This window comes from Monodelphis domestica, chromosome 1 (assembly GCF_027887165.1).
Source record: "Monodelphis domestica isolate mMonDom1 chromosome 1, mMonDom1.pri, whole genome shotgun sequence".
NCBI classification, from domain to species: domain Eukaryota; kingdom Metazoa; phylum Chordata; class Mammalia; order Didelphimorphia; family Didelphidae; genus Monodelphis; species Monodelphis domestica.
The window spans coordinates 128,409,967-128,429,109 of record NC_077227.1 but is presented as its reverse complement, the minus strand read 5'-3'; the positions used below and the strand labels follow the sequence as shown (position 1 = coordinate 128,429,109).

General features: G+C 44.8%; 1 protein-coding gene across 5 annotated transcripts in view; it reads right to left on the bottom strand.

Annotated features, from left to right (window-relative positions):
* The window catches only part of NTRK3 (neurotrophic receptor tyrosine kinase 3), a 459,350-nt gene extending 445,065 nt beyond the window's left edge, over window positions 1–14,285 (bottom strand). For 3 of the 5 annotated variants that reach the window (XM_001364452.4, XM_056806736.1, XM_056806743.1), the window contains exon 1: window positions 13,401–14,275. In XM_001364452.4, coding sequence (XP_001364489.1) covers window positions 13,401–13,648 — 248 coding nt within the window. In that variant the 5' untranslated portion in view covers window positions 13,649–14,275. Of the gene's footprint in view, window positions 1–13,400 lie in introns of all 5 variants that reach the window. The other 2 variants (XM_007479383.3, XM_007479384.3) reach the window with 2 other exon arrangements.
* Window positions 14,286–19,143: the final 4,858 nt, after the last annotated feature.

Here is a 19,143-nt window from a genome sequence, read left to right as displayed (position 1 = left end):
GTATGCACAAACTGTCCCCAAAAGTATAAGGCAAAAAGTCCCTCCCTACCAGGAGCTTATAATCTAGCTAAGACCAGGCACACATCCACGAGAAAGCTGAATATTAACACAAGGCAGGTATGACCAGGGGCCAAAATGAGTGACCCAGACAGTCAGAACTGGGGAGATGTCACTCTTTGGTTCATGCTAGGGAGAGATTGCTGTGAGCCCGAGTGGTCATGAAACCTTTCATGGAAGAAGCTGGTCTTAAAAGATGGATTGAATTTAGACCAGCAAAGAAGTGGTGGAAAATTCCAAGTGGAAACGGATCCATTCATCCATGGCACCAGTGTGGGTTCTCCCAGAGCACAGCTAACATCTCCCTCCGGTGCAGTTCCCCAAGTGCTTTCTGGAATAGGAATGACACTCCCAGCAAGACTCCTCAGAGTTTCCCTAACTCCAAGTCAGCTCTTCCACCTGCAGAGACCGTCTTATGCGCAGCACTGCCCTCTAGTGGCCACTTCATGTCTGGCCTCTAAAAGAAAAAGGGGAAAAACTCCAAGAGGAATGCTCGGGTCTTTGGGGGTTAGTGGGTTGCTGTTTCACATTTACCGAGCATTTGCTACTGAGTGACCAGGTGTAGGGGACATCAGGAGAAGCCATGGCCACTCCGCTGCAAGCTTGCCATGGAAGATAATCACAATAAGCAGACGGATGCCCTCTTTGAGCAGTGGACAAAGGAGAGGGAGAGGCAGAAAACCTCTTTTCTTCTCCTCAAAAGGGAGCCTCTACCTCTCCCACAGATTGCTGGGAGCCACTGAAGGAATTTTCCACAGAGCTATCCCCGGCAATCATGCCCTGAAAGGGCTGCCAACTCTACAGACCCCAGAGCAGCTGCTGGCAAAGGGCCTAATAGAGATCTTAGAAGGAAACAGAGAACAGGGCCCAGAACAGTACAAGGATTCAGGAGATCAGGGACCTAGTCTGCATCTATCACTAAACTGGAACTGTACCTCTCCAGACCCTACTTTCCTCTTCTCTAAGAAGAAGAGGCTAGATGCCATGCTATCGAAGTTCTCTCTTAGCTCTAACACCCTTTGATTCTGTTTTTTGAATGCCCTTCTTAACCTCCAAACTTCCTCTGGTCCTTAGAAAGGACCACTTCTACCTATTCATCTCCCATCAAAAGAGCTTTCTTTCTCTATTTTGCTTCCCAGGTTTCCTACACATCCCAGGGCTTGTGCCACGGGGTGGAGACCCATCAAGAAAAATTTCCATCTTTGTGGTACAGGTGGAATAAGGTTCTGAGGGGGTGAGAGCAGGACCTTAATATCCAGTGGAAATCTACTGTCTTCCAGAGAAACCTGTAAGAAAAGGGTTCTTCTTATTCTAGGAGAGAAAGGGTGAGGCTATTCTGCAAGCATCTTCGTTTATCCATCTGGAAAGAAACTCTGTTTCCAACTCTAGGTACTAGAGTTCCCACAGAACATTTTTCCAAAAACTTTTATGATCCAGGGAAAGGGCCTAGGTACCAGGGTATCTCTGGCCACTGGAAATTCAGGAGCAAAATCCTCCCTCAAGCCACTGGGAAGCTAAGTCCGTTACCATGCTAATTTTGCATCAGACTCTACTAACACCTGTTCTACTATAGTGGCCACTCTGACATCAAAAGCACAGGCACTAGGCAGCAGCTGAAAAGCCATCCTGGAGAAGGGCCATTCAAGAAATATGGAGAGCCCAGCTGGAAAAGGGTCCCAGAGAAGAAAAGTTTCCATCTAAGAACAAGTCTTAAAGAATTTAAGGTATCATCCATCAAAAGAGCCGTGAATTTAAAATCTGAAAACCTGAGTTCCAATACTCGTCTGTGGGACCTTGGACAAGTCATTGCCCTGTCCTCTCTCTGAGGTTATTTTATGTGTAAAATGAGGTAAAGCCTGAAGAATTCCAAGATCATTTCTAGACCTATTATTCCGTGAAATCAAGAAGACAGTTGAGATAGAGTCAAAGAAGTAGTCACAGATGTACTTCAGTGCTTAACTGCCTAATGTGTTTCCTTACCCATTTACCCTTATTTATTTTGCTAGCCTGACCCTGACACAACCCTTTTCCATCTTAACCTGGGTAGGACTTTAGGGTCAATATGGGCACTACCAAGGGAACCCACTTCCCTGAAATATTACAATCTAAAAACATTACAGGGAGAAGATCATCAAGGTCAACCCTCTAATTTTACAGAGGAAACTGAAGCCATTGAGGTTTGCCTTTCACCCACTCAGAGGAGTTATTTCCCTAAGAGGAAAAATGAGAACCAGAGGACTTTTGTCTTATAAGCCCAGATCTCTCTGCTCCTAGCCCCTAAGACACTTGGGAGATGCTGAAACTGAGGCAGGGGGGAAGGAGAGCTCCACTCCAGAGGCCGCCTAGTCTTCAGATTCCACTCTTTCCCTATAAATATTGCTTTGCATAAATTCTACTCTTGGGTTTATTTCTAATTGGCGTGGGTTGCTGAGAGGAGCCCTCAGGGGCTGCCAGCCGAAGAGAGCTGCCTCTGGGGACACTGAATTTGGAAACATTACCCTTAGGGGATACCAAACCAAGAGGGAGGTTCTGGGTTTTAGGAGTCACACAGAAGAAGAGCTGGGCAGAGAAGCATCTTTATAGAGAGTATACATACCTGCCAGGCAGGTGGGTTGTGGAAAGAAAATTAGATTGAAGCCTTGGTACTAATCCTTTCTCTGCTATTACCCTGCTATATGACCTTGGATAAGTCATCAAACATCTCTGGGACTCTGGTTTCTTATCTCTATAATGAGAGGTTTTCAAGGTGTAACACAGAATAACACATCTTGAGCCAGAGAGCCAGAGAGGGAAAAGAAAATACATGCAGAAAATGTACTGGAGAAAGAAACCAAGTTAATAGAACCACTCAGTGCCCCCGGGGTCAAAGGAAAGTCAACTTTGGTATTGCCAGGACTTCCTTGAGAATTCCAGAAATGAGAGTCCCTGTGGGTATTCCCTGAAGATACTTAGAAACTCTACAGAACAGAAAATGTATTTCTTCCAGTTTCTCTTCCCTTAGCCTTGTACCTCCAGGGAAGGGATCCCTCAGGTATCTTACCAAGAATGGGCAACTCTGCCCAGGACTGCACAACTGAAGGTAAATTTAGCTCTTCCCTATACATCTAGGATCCACAAACTCCCCCATGGAGAAACCAACATATCTCTGGCTTTGTCAAGAATTCTAATGCTTTGGAATGTAATCCCTCTCTGGAAAAATCTTATCCTAAATGCTCTACAAGGACAGATCCAGCTAGTCTTACCTCTTTCTTACAACATAGGAAAAACTGAGGTTTGAGGGGAGGAAATGATTTACTCAAGCTCACTCTGCTAATATCCTTATAAATATGATTTGAATCTGGTAAGTTCAAAAAATATACATTCAAAGAAGCTTTGATTCAGGACTGTTCTCAGAAATTATCTCATCTGATGGAATTTTGCAGAGTTCCATGGAGAACAGAGCTACAAGGGACTTGTAGAAGTCCCAGCCAAGACTCAGAGGGATTAAATCATTTGTCCAAGGTCACATAGTCAATTTATAGTAAAGCTAGGATTAGAACACAGGTCTCCTGACTCCTACTTCTCCTGGCTTCTTTTCACCTTACCATGCTATCATGAATCCAACAGAGATCTAGTACCATAACCCCTTCAGCAGAAGGAAACTTTGTCATAAAGCTGATCCTGGTAGAAATATATAAATCAGTCTTGCCCACCATAGATAGGAGCCCAGCTTCTCCAGTCTTAGAGAATATACAACAAAGGATTTTTTAGCAATTGACTGAATCGAGCATACAATTTGGGGCCAACAAAGCTTAGAGATCATATAATTCAATTCTTTCATTTTAAATATGGAGAAATACACTCAAGAATCCTACATCTTGTATGGTGTTCCTACATTAGGAGGATGAGATAGAGAATTATAATGGATCTTAGAGATTATCTAGTCTATCCTCTTTACTTTACAAATGAGGAAACTGAGACCCAAAAATGCAAGACAGCCATCCAATCATTAATGGCAGAATCAAGAACAGAAGTTGGACCTTCTTCATTCTCTCTACCACAGCATCTATTTCCTCTAATAAAATCTAAAATAATAAATATACACATATCCCACCCACATTTTACCCCTTCTCAACCAATAAGTCCTTGATCAAGTCAAAGAGAACATCAGAAGCCTAGTGCTCTATCCAACCATGCCCAGAACTGTCCACCCCAATATATTTGAAGAGCATGTACTACCTGAGAACTGCCACTTTGGGAAAGAAAAAAGACAGTCAGTCTGTCAACAAGCATTTATTAAGAATCTGCTACATTGTACAGCTCAGTGGATAGAGATCCAGGCCTAGAGACAAGAGGTGCTGGGTTCAAATACAACCTCAGACATTTCCTAGCTGTGTGTTCCTGAGCAGTTGTCTAGCCCTCACTATTCTTCTGCCTTGGAACTGATTCTTAGTATTGATTCTAAAACAAAATGTAATGAGAGAGACACAGAGACACAGAGACACAGAGACACAGAGACAGAGAGACACAGAGAAAGAGACAGAGACAGAGACAGACAGAGACAGAGTCTACAACATGCTTACTGAGAGGTATACAAAGAAAGGCAAAACTCTGTCCCTGCCCTTATGGAACTCACTTTCTATTAGAGACAACCAGACAAACCTGCCTGTATGTGGCCCAGATCTACAGCACAGCACTTGGTCATTCCTTTAACTGCCTGGAGAAACAGAAGTATGCCTGGGGAAGGTAAAGAGGCAAAAAATAAAAGGCATCCGTTGCAAAGCTGACAATGCCAAGTGAAACAGGATGGTCATGAGATCATGGCATGGATATATCAGTCCAGAGAACATTGGGGCATTTTCTGTGAGATGAGAGAAGAGAAACAAGATGCCAAAAATAGCCAATCAAGGAGAACAATTTCTCCCCCACCCAATCATTTAAATCCCACTTACTAATAACATTAGAAGGACTTCCACTTCCAGGAGACAAAATGGAGGAGTAAAGAACATTCCAAGCTCACCCAAACCAACCTCCAACCAACTAAAAAAGAAAGTCCAGTTCCAAATAGTTCTGTTCTCCAAAACTGCCACTTGACTGGGATTTGACTCTTTAATCTAGAGGGTCCTTTACTCTGTACTCTTTTGTTGTTAAATCATTGTTAGGTTGTAGCCTTCAGGAGTGAAGGTTGAGGGGGTGTGGAGAAGTCTTAGATTAGAAGTCCCGCAAACGATCGATCTAAGCCTCAGTTTCTTCATTTGTAACAAGGACAAATACTACCTCTATTACGTCCTTCACAAAGTCACCATGAAGATGGATGTAAAGAACCAAAAGCAGAAAGTGTTATTCATTGTGAGCACACCAGAGACAGCAATAGTTCAGACTGACCTAGACTTCCCCTTCCTTTCTTTTCCTGGGTGAGGGGACACAAGCCTCATGATATCTTCTCTAAGTCACTGAGTGCCCACTGAGGGCTCTTTGCATTAGACTGTGAGCTCCTTGAGAGCAAGGACACTCTCCATGGCTGTCCTTTGTATCCCAAGGGCTTAACATAACACCTGGCATCAAGTTGGCACTAAATGCTTGCTAGTCATTATGTGTCCTTCCTCATAGTTCATCCAGCATGAAAGTAGCAGAGGTAAGAGTTGGAGGGGAGTGGGAAACCAAATACAATAAGATCAGTGATCTACAGGAGAATATTCAGAAGTCTAACACTCTCCAGCCACCCTTTCCCCTTCCTTACTGCTCCTCTCCTCTAAACCAACCCTATTACTCTTTCCCAGTAAGCTTAGTCAGCTTACTGCCCCAGGGTGGGTAACAGTCCTAAGATCCACTCTTTCCTTAAATCCAGCTCTTTTCCCACCTAATGCAAAGGATAGCTTTAGCAAAGAAAACAGTGGAAAACCCACTGGTCAGCCAGGTGCTACCTAATATGGAAGGATCCATCCCCTTAGACTGCCAGCAGATTGATAAATCCCTGGACAATGAACCCAAGCCCTGCATTACTAAGGCATTATGGGAACATCAAAAGCCTTGGAAGTTGGAAGATCTACAGTCAAGGGTGTGCCTTTAAGACTTACTAGCTATGTTCCCTGGGTAACCCAGGGCAAATCACTGCGTCCCAGTGAGCCTCAGTTTCCTAATCTGTTTGTTTTAAAATGGGGAAGGGTGGTTATAAAGAGCTCATTATGGAAGCCACAAAGTTTAAGAAGTATTATGGAATAGTGAAAAGAGGGTTAAATTTAGAGTTGCAAAATCTGATTTCAAATCCTGACTGTCACCTACTTGCTGTGTGACTTTAATCAAGTCATTTAACCACATCATGCCTCCATTTTTTCATATCAAATGAAGAGATTGGACTAGATCGGTGTTGGCAAAAACCTGACACTCATGCAGAGCTGGCACTAGGAAGCTGCTGGGTTCCCCCTCTTCCCAGCGCCAGAGGACATTTTTTTGCATGCCCCACCCCTCTGTCCACTGGCCCAAAGCAAGCACTTTTCTCCTTCAGCTCTCTCTGGTAATCCAGGGGCTCCCAAATAGTTTGAATTTGCCCTCTGGGCACTCAAACTCAGCAAAGGTTCACCAAGGAGGGATTAGATGGTTTGAAAGATCCTTTTTGATTTTATGAGTGATACCTAAATGCAAGTTATTGTTGTTATTACATGAGTGCTCAAAGGACCCCATAGATTTGGAAAGTTAGGGCTGGAAGGAACTTTAAGGGTCATCTAGTCCAACGTTCTCATTTTACTTGGGGAAATTAGACCCAGGGAGAGGTCAAGTCCAAAATCATTAGTTTGTGGGAGATCCAGGATTTGAACTAAGATCCCTTGATTCCAAATAATAAGAGAATCAGAATTTGAATTCAGATCCTTTGATTCCAAATAATCATCACAAGTCAGTCAACATTTACATAGCACTCAAAGATGATAAAGTATTCTGGTAAACATTAGTTCACTGAGTAATGCTTTTTCTACTATAACTGGTCACTTCCTAGATTCTGCTGCATAGATGCTTAGCTGTCAGACCCAGGTGATATAGGACGGTCATGGAATTTCAGCATGGAAAGAAAAGCCCAGAAGATATTTGAGCATTTTCTGTGTGGTGAAAAAGGGAATGAGAAGCCAAAAATAGCCAAGAGAGGAACATAATTTCTCCCACCACCATTTTATTCCCACCTCCTAATAACATTACAAGGAAAACCACCAGTCCCAAGAAGTTCTGCTCTCAGAAACTCTACCAGTTGACATTATATTCCTGGAAATTGGTCTGGTCTACTGGAAAGCATGATACATTTTCATTTAAAAGAGCAGAGACTTGGGAGTCAAAATTCTAGTTCAAATCCCTATTGTTTACTATCTCTGTGGCCATAAGCAAATCCCTTGCCTCTACTTGTTCTCAGTTTCCTCAAAATAACAAACTCATCTGATCCCAGCTTATGGAATCATTCCTGTCTCTCTCACAGGGCTGGAAAGAACCCTATAGTCTGACATCTCCCCCCGCTCCCATTCTTAAGATGAGGAAACTGAGATTGTAGAAGAGTTCATTGACTTACCCAAGATCACACAATGGCTAAGTTGGAACTAGAACTCAGGTCTAACTCCCAGCTTTTCAGACTCTTTCAGCTACAACATGTTATTTCCAGTTCCCTAGACACCAAAAGGCAGATGGAAATGGTCCAGCCCCTTGATCTGCTTCATATGAGCCACTGAAAAGGGATGTTAGGAAGGGGACTCCATTGCAGTGCCATCGACTGACTAATATACAGTCAGAGTGCCAGTAAGGCCTCCAGGCTTTTAGAGGGACTTGCAAGGCATTGCCAGAAACAGATGGCTTCCCTGCCCCCCACCCACCCACCCAAGTGCAAAACATGGAAATAGGTTCAGTGAGGCAATTGGGCTTCTAGAGCTCAGCCTAACGGAGCATTGCTATACTCTGATAGAAGTGCCAATGGGGTACCAAAGAGAACTCATAGACAAAAGAACTGGAGAGCCCAAGGAAGGAGGTTTCACACAGGCCCCTTGCAGCTTGCTGGAACCAAACTCTGCCTCAGTCAAGAGGATATCAAACTCCTTCTGGAGGCTTAAATTAATGCAGAGCTTTTGTCCTACCATTCAAGGAAGCAATTATAAAGATTTGCTTCTGGCACTCCCCTGGGACAATAAACATCTCCGCTAAAACTGGCTACCTGGGCTTTATTCATGGATGTAGGGTGGGGATGGGGTGTGAGGAGAGGGGTGGCCTCATGAGGACTGGATCTTCCACGATCCACAAAAGCAGTAAGGAAGAGAGGTGAGATTTTTGGTTTCTAAGGTCTGAAACTGAGCCAGCAGCATTGCTATGGGAGGGTGAGGAGGCCGCATCTAAGCCAAGACCAGGCTGAGCTGGTTTCATCCAGCTGCTCTCCACTGAGCTCCCACAGAGCTGGCAGAGTAAGACGTGAGCAAGGCTTCAGAGAGCCCCCCCAGGAATGGTCTGCTGCCCTTTAAGACAGTTGGAAACTCAAGGCCACAAGGAGAGCCCCAAACTTCCAAAGTCAAAAGCCTGAGAGTCCCACACTGGCAACTCTTGATCACAGAATGGAGACAATGGAGCTAGAGTGGCCAATGGCCATCCTTGCTTCTGGAAGCACTTCTCTAGCCACTGGAACCCCAGAGACTCCAGCCTTCAACTGTGGGAGACCATGAGACACCTCTAAGACAAAGACATAATGATAGCTTTTAACACATCTTCCAATACAATGAGGGCAGCTCGAATGAGTGACCCACAAATACCAACACCCTCACAGCCTTCACAGCCAGGCAATGGCTCGAACCTCTTTCTGGTGTTTTGGCTCCACTCTCTCTTCTCCCCAGGCTAATATGTGGCTCTGTGGCTCTCCCCTGGCCTGGCTCATTTACTTCCCAATTCTCCCCCAAACATCAGCTCTCTCTTCTGGTAGCCACAGCTGTGACTTCCTTAACTCTTGAAGGAGAATAGGAGGCAAAGAACTGGGCAGGGCAGGATGCTCAATAGCCAGGCCTTTTGTTGGATTCTAAATGAGCATTCACACAGCCAACAGATGACATGAGCTAAGTGTGCAGGAAGCCAGAGGGAGCAGACAGGCAGCAGACCCACAGCTGCCAAACTCTAGGGGATGGACCCTGTTAGTGGGTGGGGAATGGAGTATGGGTCCCAGTTTGGGAATTTCAGCATCCACTCTGAGCTGCTATGGTAGCTATCTGGAATCCGGTTACTCTTCCTAAACCATACAAGCACACAGGTCCCTGATGGCAAAGGTGCATCTCCCAGAACGTCAGCATGATGTAGCAAATGTATGCCTAGAATAAAGTCACGAATACCCTCCCCTTCATTCTTGGGCTCCCAGTGACCAGAGGAATATGCCATTCAAACCAGGGTTTGGCTAAGTGTCTGAGCCTAGGGAGCCAGGCCAGGCATCATTCTTCAGGTGCCAAACATGGCCTCAAGAGATTGGAATGGAAGAACAGAGTATATTGATCCTTCTGGGTGAAGAGCTAGTCAACTGGGAGCTCAAAAGTGAGGAAAAGGGAGGTCTTAACTGATTAGACACAACCATACTAACAATGTAATAATAATAGGACATCTTTCTGATTACGCCAATGCAAAGAGGAATATCCACCATTGTACCTTGGTCAGGGATGCCCTTATTGTTTGATGTAGCCTCATGCAAGTAGCTTGATTAAGTGGAAAGACCATTGGTTCCAAAATCAGTGGACTTGGGTTCAAATCCCACCTTTGATGTCTGCAGTTGATGGGCAAGTCATTTAACCTCTGCTGGCCTTAATTTCCTCATTATAAAATGAGGTAATTTAAATAAATTGCCTCTGAGGACTCTTTCATCTCTAGATCTATGATCCCATGATCCTGTGAATAGCCACAGCTTGCCATAGTCCTTTTCATCAGTCGAGTTTGTACCTAACTTGGGATGTTCATGATGGTGGGGAGTCAGAAAAATTTCTCTATCCAGTACCAAGTCAATCCCCTAAGAGACTTATGGAGGACTCTGGGATGTTGGTTTTGCCTAAGAGTAGGAGCTAGAAGCTTTCTTCCCCCCTCTTCCCTCTCTATAAGGCCACATGCCTGGTAGGAGAGTACCCTGACTATCTCTAAACCCAAATCAAGAAACATGAAATGAAACTAAGAAACTGTCCCCCGGAGCTTCCACATCTGACTCCCCGTTCTGAGCTTAAAAGATAACCCAGAAACCATGAGTTTGAAGCTGACCTTTCTTGCCTTAGCCTTTTTCCCATACCCAAAGCGAACTCTAGCAAATTCACTGTCCTTCTAGATACTCCTTTTGGCATTAATGACTAATGTAGTATCCACCATCTTTTAAGCCCTTCACAGATTCTATATCCAAGACACCATCAAAACCTCAAACATGAGGTGGATCTAGGGTGGAGCCTGGGTATCCCTTGGCTCTATCCCATCATACATACTTATTATGTTCCAGATTAGGTAGGTTAAATATCAAAGAGAGAAAATAAGGAGACTTTCTCCTTCAATATCCTTCAGCTAAAGTCCTTTCCTTAGGACAGGATTTGGGGAAACTTGACGGCTTGACAACTGTGGAGAACAGGAAAGAACACTGCCAGGCATTTTCTTTTCCCTTCCTTTAAGCCCCATCCTTTCTCTCTCCCCTGCCAACCCTTCCATGACTCCCCGGCATTTGTCTGGACCTAGGTTCCCAATGTTTATCTTAGCTTTAACATTGTCTCGAAGACTGTGCCCCTTCCCCAGAGCAGTGAACCAAAACTATTAACAATGTACTCACTGGGCTTCTAACCAGTTGACACACAATAGTTCTCCACTGGTCAACCCAACAGAAAATCCAACCCACACCCCTTTCCTAGAAACCCCCTCCTGAGCTAGATCCCCAGCTGGGTTCTAGGACTAACTTGGGAGAAAGGGGCATTTGATTTCTGACCAAGCATGGTCCTGAGGCAATATTTCTCTTCCAGTCACAGTGTATATAGTTCATGCCTCATCTCCCCTATCTTCACCTCACTCTACAGGACACTCAGCCGAGATTCCAGGGTGAAAAAACTGTGACAAATGTCCCAGTCCCCTTTCCATCACGAACTCTTCCAGCAGCCTTCTCAGCCTTCCAACTTTAAAAGGATCCTTTACCCTGGCTCTCAACACTCTACTCCTTCTTCAGAACTAGATATTTTCCCCTCCATAGCTGCTTTATTAGAATTTTTTTTTCATTTTTTCAAAGCAGTAAACAGCATTGTCTGGACATAAAGAACCTACATAATAGTATCTCTCCCAGCAGCTTTCCTACAAATACACACATCCCCACACTCAGGGAGCTAACTGAAAACCATCTCAGCTGCTTCCAAGAGCTGACATGGAGCTGCCCAGGGGTCTATTCTCTCCTGCCCCCTGGACAATGCAATGCTCCAACTCTTCAGCCTTGGACCAAAGGTCTGAAGTCCCAACCCTCACCCTTGCCCACGACAGTCCCAAATCTGAGTTTCTTTGAGGGTTCAACGCTTTCAGGAGTCCTTTTCTATACCCCCTCTCTGAATCTTGAGAATCCTGTGACATGAAGGGAAGGAGGGGAAAAAAAGAGAAACCATGGACAGACCAGCAAGTTCCATCCATTCTGTTTGTCCTGCCCCTTCCCCTTCTTCCCTCCCTGACAACCTTGTTTTTCTTTTCATTTCAAGCTGAGTTTGGAGGGGGGTATGGAAGTGGGTGTACAGAATACAAATATGGGTCAATCTCATTTCCTGGGGCAGGAGTCAGGGCCATTTCCTTGGCTAAGCTTTTCTCTAGGTCTGTGAACAGCAACACTACATGTGTGGAGGAACCATTATCCAAGGAAGGTGACAAGGCTGGGCTTTGAAGAGAGCAGAACTGCAATTCTTTCCTAGCTTTGCAGCAATTACACTGTGACCAAGCAGAAGAGAACCTCTAGGAAGGATGAGACCCAAAGCATTTTGCCCATTTAGTGATCTGGAAGGAATAAAAATTGACTGGAAAAAACAACCCCAAAAATTGCTCCCCAAACACCCTCTGTGACTTCACTCCAAATCCTTCTTGGATTTGAAATAAGGAAAAAATCCCACCCATGTATGGAGTTCCAGGATCTGAATAGTGAGAAATAATTTCCCTAAATGATCACATTTCTAGTTTCACCACTATTTCCACCATGATGATAAGAACTGGAGTTCACCTCACCAGACGAGATTCAAAAATAAAAAGCCAATTGAGAAGATAGGCTCCATTAATCTTTTCCTCTCTTTCTTTCTTCCAACCATCTTACCCCACAAAAAAAACTACTTAAAGAAAAAGAAAAGGCCACTATGCCCACACACACACACACACAAATGGGCCATAAGTGATTCAGATAAAGCTGAACCAGGCAAATATCACTGAAAGTTCAATACTCCAAATAAACAGATTGAAGATATTCAAATGAGAATCTCTCTCTCTCTCTCTCTCTCTCTCTCTCTCTCTCTCTCTCTCTCTCTCTCTCTCTCTCTCTCTCTCTCTCTCTCTCTCTCTCTCTCTCCTCTCTTTCACTCACACACACATACACACCCTGCCCTTTCCCCTTCTATCTCCACTCCCTTCAATATCTTAGAATCCTCAGGAAAGAATCTCAAAACCAAAATAGTTAAAAAGCTGATAATTTGTGGGTCCCTAATAGCAAGGAGTCCTGTGGGGAAAGGTTAGGGGGAAACGGTGGGGAACTGGGGTGGAAGATATCAGGCGGTAGAGAGGATGGAAATAGATGCATCTGTGACCAAGCAATGACAACCTAGACACATCTGAAGTCTCCAAAAGCCCAGACAGCTGAAAACTTGTTTTCTTTTCAGTGTTGGGCTTTTTTCCTGCTTCTTTCTTCCCCCCAAAAGGAAACAGTTAAACATTGAGGCTTGATCTAGAGCAGCTCAAAGTGTCTCTCCTGCCCTCACAGCTTAAGCAGCCACTGCTGCTGCTGTTGCTACCACTGAAGAATTAAATAAACCTCATTCACTTTATCCTACTTAAGCATGGCCAAACTGTTGCTATTTGGAGGGGGGGGGGAGAAAATTCGATTTTCTTCCTTAGAATGATAATGAGGGTGGGGGCGAGGGCAGAGGACAGGCAGGGGTGCTGTAAGAGACGCAATCACAATCTGAGCAGGGAAAAACCAAGTAAATAACAAGATCATTCACAGCCCGGGCTGGAGTCACCTGGAAATACGCAAACTGCGTTAGCATCTTCCCTGGAAACACACACACACACACACACACACACACACACACACACACACACACACACACACTCCTAAGAGCTGTAAGTCAGAGGGTTGGGGGGGGGGGCGCAGCGAGAGGACCCGGGTACTGACTTACATGGAAGTGATATTCCTTGAGATGTCCGTGATGTTGATGCTGGCGTTGCCATTGCTGTTCCCTGAATCCTGTCCTTCCAAGAGGGGGAAGAGATTCCCATCATCGGGATTCTTGCAATTGATCTCTGTCTTACTGCAGACACAGTTCGCAGGGCAAGCCAGCACCGAACCCAGATAGTCCAGCCAGAAGCTTCCCAGCAAAAAAATCCTCCAGAAACTGCACTTGGTAGGGCAAAGAGAGACATCCATCTCCGATTGCTGCTTCTAAAAAAGAGGAGGAGGAGGAGGAGGAGAAGAGGAGAGGGGGGTGGGGTGGGGGGAGAAGGGGGGAAGGAAACAAAGACAGTGAGGGAGGGGGGAAGGGAGGGGGAGGGGGGACTCTGCCTTTGGAACGCCGAGTGATCAGATGCAAAATCCTCCAGCTGATGGAACCATCGTGGCCACGGAAAAGATAAGCGGTAATTCCCCTACAGTAGTGGTCTGAAATGCATGGTGGATAGGTCTCCTTTGCTGCCTTGTTGATTCCAGGTTGGTAATCAAGCCGCTCTCTCTGACTCTGATACTTGTGAGGATTGCAACAGAAGATGGGGAGGCAAAAAAAAAATGGTGCTAAAGTCACCAAGTCCCACCTACTGGGCAGAATTAAAACTGACACACCTGCAAAACACACACACATACACATACACACAAGCATACACACATACACACACACACGCTAGGAGTCGAGGCAGAGGATGCAGTCCTAGCTGCTGCAGCAGCAGCAGCAGCAGCAGCAGCAGCAACAGCGAATGCCTTGCAGCGCGCCAGCAGAAATGGACAAGTGCTGCCTTCCGAAAGGGATGGGTTATCGGACCGTCTTCCTCATCTCCCTCCCTTTCTCCCTCCCTCCTCCCCCCCCCCACTCCACCCCCAGTTACCCGCCTTCCCCTCCTCTGCTGGGAGCAGCAAGAGAACGGAATCTCCCCCCACCCCTCCTCAGCTCCCCACGCCCCTCTCTGTCAGTCCTTCCCTCTCCTCTTTTCTCCTCTCCCCTCTCCTCCTTTCCCCTCTTCTCTCCTCTCGGCTTTTCCTCTCCCCTCTTCTTCCCACCCACCCACTCACTCTTCGCTTCTCTCCACCACCACTACCACCACCACTATCAGCAGCAGCGGCGGCGGCGGCTTCTCAGCTGAAGACTGAAGCCATAGAGAAACAGAAACAGGATGGGGGAAAAGTTCCAGTTGGGATTGCAATGGTTGAGCCGGGTGGGGAGTTAAGAGAGGTTGGCGGGGGGGGTGGGGGGAGAGAAAGAGGAAGAAATGTTCTATGGATCTTCACTTTTTTTGGCCCCAGCGCTCCAAGATTTTGCTGCAATCCGAACCGTAAGAAGGAAGTGAAATTAACAGGGACGCAGTTGCAAAAAGCTTCCAGGGGGACGCGGGGTTGGGGGGGTGGGGGATGCAATCGTGCTTTTTAGTTGTATAGAGCAGATTATTGAGAGGAAAGCGGCAGGCTAGTAACGAACCAGGAACCAGTGAAAGGACTTGTTTAGAACGTGCGTTGTTATTACTATTAATAATAATAATGTCCATAATAAAGAGAGTCTGTCGCGGGAATGGCCAAGAGGACAGTGCCTGCGGCTGGTTAACTGGCTGGCGGAGTGCTTGACGGCTCCCCGTCGGGAAAGGGGGATTTCTCTATTCCCCCAGATCTTGCTTTACTGTATGTATAGTCCTCGATCATGCGTGGACAATAACGAAGAAGGAAGGAAGAAGCGAGTGCTGAAAAGACTGCGCTCGGAGGGCAGAAATGGCATCAGGAAAACCGTGTGTGAGATGAACAGCAGAGCGAATTGAGATGCATAGTGCATTTTTTGGCAAGCACAAACCCCACCAGATCAGAGAGCCCTATTTAATTTGCTCTGCTTTTCCGTAGCGTTTTGCTCAGTGCCTGACCGAGAAGGTTGTTTTCCCTACCCAGCTTTTGGGGGTCCGTTCCTAGAATGCCTCTGCCCCCAGATACACGCACAATATTTCTGCAGACACACCTTCCTGCCCGATGCTTTCACATCTCCCAAAATCTAGGTTCTTTCATGGGGGTGGGAGGTAGAAGAGGGTCTCTGCTTCTTGTTAAGTAGGGAAATGTTTTTGTTTTGAACACCAGGGAAGTGGCTGGCATCTGTTTGCAGAGGGAAAATAGAGCAATGATATTACCGGGAGTGAGAGGCAGAGGATTAGAGGAGTTGCAAGCAGACAACACACTATTTACACTCCGGGAAAAGCAACCTCCTCTTCCACTTAAGAAAAGGGAAAGTAGGAGAAGCAAAGTGAACTGGATTTAACTGACTACAATGTCTGGATGTATTTCTTTTCTCCCCCTCTGGTGGATTCCAATGCTGGTCATGCAGCTTGCTGGCAGGAGGGGGGGAAGGGGTGTGGAGTCCTACCAGCCAAACCCCAAGGCAGACCCACAGCACCAGAGGCTCTCAGTGTGGCACTGTCGCAGGGAGCAAGCTTGGAAGGAAAAAGGAACTGGAGAACATGACTATAAAAGGCACTTTCTTGGCTGCATGTCATGTTCTCTATCCTCCCTCCCCCTCAATGAGGATTTGATCCCCTGACCCTGACCCTGTGCCTGTGATGTCACACTGGGTTACTTGCTATGGCCTTCACGACCAGTGTCACCCATCTTTTCTTTTGGCTTGGCACCAGCAGGAGGGGACAATCAGTGGATCCGTGTGACAATCTGAAACCAATTCAGTGAGAAGATGGGACCCGTTGACCCTGTATCTGGAATTTATATAGAGTTGTGGTCATCTCGGGTGGCTCTTATGTTATGTTCAACACAACAGGATTTTTGATACATTCTTTTATAGAAAAAGAAACTGAGGCATAGTTGCAAGAGGAATTTTTCTAGTTGTATGAGATAGTAACAGATATTGTATCTGGGAACCATTATCTTCTACCAGCTATATGTCAATATTTGTGAGTACCCTTCAAAAGATGAATGCAAATCAGATCTAAGTTTAGCATCAGTTTTAGTCTCCCTCACTCCCTAATTCAGCCTTGAAATAAAATGGTTGTTGGAGATGGTAGGGGGAGCACTTTAAAAAATTATGATTTTTTAACATTGCCAGAGCAGACGGGGGAGTGCCTGGATGTTAGAACAAAATAGAAACCTTAAAGGAGCCTTTGGAGAATTGGTGAAAATACCAGCTAGGAAGCAAGGGAACACAATTTTTTAATTGAAACAGAAAATGGTACAGAGGATGTTGCATTTATGCTTGGGCTTAGACCTCAGCCCAAAGTAAGATCTTTAAAGTGGGGAAACAATTAGAAACCTGGTCTTGGAATCTGAAGGCTCAATTTATATTCCCAGCTTGCCACTAGCTAGTTTTAGGGCATTACACAAGTTTCAGTTTCTATGAGCCTCAGTTTCCTTCCTATGAAAAATGTGTTTTTATTCTTTAAACTCCCTTCCAACTCTAAAATACTATTAGTTTTTATGATCTTAGAGCCAAAGAAATGAGTTGAGAGTACGTTACTGTTATCAGAATCAAGGAGAGCTATGAAGAGAATAGGGATGAGTGTCCCACTTTTACCATCCAGAGAAATGCTCATGATTCTCTGGCTCTGGGGGTGGCCAAATATTTGGAGTGGGGAAAAGAGAAGGATCTCAGCAGATGCCTTTGCATAATTAGGTGGGAAAATCTGGGTCAAAGGCTCTAGAGCACAAACACATTTAGGATGCTACCCCCCTGGGACTTGGCAGCTTTCCAGGTCTGAATTTACCAAGTTGGCCCCAAAGGATTAAGTCTCTATTGACAAAAGGAAGCTCCTTCCCATCATGACTATTTCCCATCTTTTAAATGTCACCAGGTTCTGGGAAGAATGAATGAAGCCTGAGCTTGGCATCTCCTAGAGTTTTGAAGGGACAATTTAATCTCGTTTCTATTCCTTGTTGACAACTGGGTTCTTAGGGAAATGTTTTTAAAAGGAGGAGGGAGGTAGAACCTATGCCAATCTATCCTATTGGATCAATAGGAGGCAAGAATAGAACCAAGTTTCTTGAAAGAAAAGTAAAGCTCAAAGTCCCCTTAAGACATGCAAGTAACATCTGATTCTAAGGGAAGGAGAGAAGGGAATGGACCCAAATAAGGACGTGTGCTCACCAAACCAAGCTGTGTGGAGAACTATCTCCCAGGTGTACTGCCCTTTTTTTCCTTCTCTGAAAAAGTTGGCTACAGAATCACAAAATTTCAAAGTTAGAAGACCATTTAATACAACCCACACCCAAAAGGAATCGGTTCTCTAATAAGCCCTATAAGTAACTGTTCATCTGGCCTCAGCTTGAAAACCTCCGAGAATAATCTACCAGTTCTAAAGGAAACCATTCCACTTTGGGACAGTGCTAGATATTAGTAGGTTTTTCCTGACATTAAGCCTAAATCTGTCTATTTGCAATTGCCACTCACCATAGCTCCTGACTTTGACTGCTGGGATCGTCTTCTTTAAGGATAGCCTTTCAAAGATCTGGAAGCAGCTATCTTGTTCCCACTAAACCTTCTCTTCTCCTGATTAGATGTCCCTAGTCCCTTCATGAATCATATTATGTTACAAAAATTTATGACTTAGGTCATCACAGTAAGATTTCAACTTACCCATAAATTTCTGGAGTTTTCATTTAAAGCTAGGACCAGTTCTCTCCTTGCCATTTGTCCTGTTTAGGACCTTTATAGAGAAGCAAGATCATTGCCAGGAATTTGTCTCTTGCTGGTGCCTTCTAAATCTTTGTGGATAGTGTAAAATGAGGGAGTTGGGCTAGATGAACTTTAAATTTCCTTTTATCTCTAATAGTCAGGGTCTATCTGCCCTTTCAGCCTATATCTGATGAAGGAGGGTGGTATAATGAAAGAGCAATGGATTTGGCATAAGAAGATTTGAGTTAAGATCCCACATCTGCTATTTAATAGGTGTAAATTTGGGCAAGTCATATAACCTTTCCTCTTCCCAGTTTCCTCAAAATCTCTGATCCTAAAACATGCCTGTGTAGGCCACACACCATCAATATTAAGTCAGGTGAGTGAGGCAGATAATTGAATAAAGATATAGTAGAGTGGAAAGAGCCTTGGCCTTAGAGTAAGACCTGCGTTTAAGTTTAAGTCCTACTATTTGCCAATTAAATGACCTGGAATGAGTTACTGCATCTAACTGGCCCTCAGTTTTCCTATTCTGTGAAATAAGCAGTTGAACTAAACAATCTCTAAACGTGCTTTTATCTCTAACTTTCTGCCTCAGTGAATGCCATGGCTATGAACCAATTAACAGGAAGTTGCCCTGAGTACTGAAAGCGTTGTAAAGAAGCAGGGTTCTGAGATCTCAAAGCAAGACTGTGCTCAAAAATATGAAGATCAAAACAAAGGATTCAGAAAAAGCATATAGGTCTGCCTCCTTCAATACACGGGGGAGCTGTTCTGGGAACCCACAAAGTACTCTTGGTGGCACATCACAACTATGTTCTATGGGGAAGTATAAAAGAGCAGAAGGAGATACACTCAAGACAATCACTGAAACACAAAAAGAAATTGTAAGATTTGAGACATTGTTCGTGGTAAATAGAGCTAGAGATATATCAGAAAAATGAGCTCCTCTCTATAGAAATTGCAGATTATGCTACAGAATTCTGGAGACAAGAGGAAGGGAAACCAAGCAGCCAAGAAACTCTTGAGATAAGATAAAGTTCCCAAAGTTGAAATATTTTCTCAG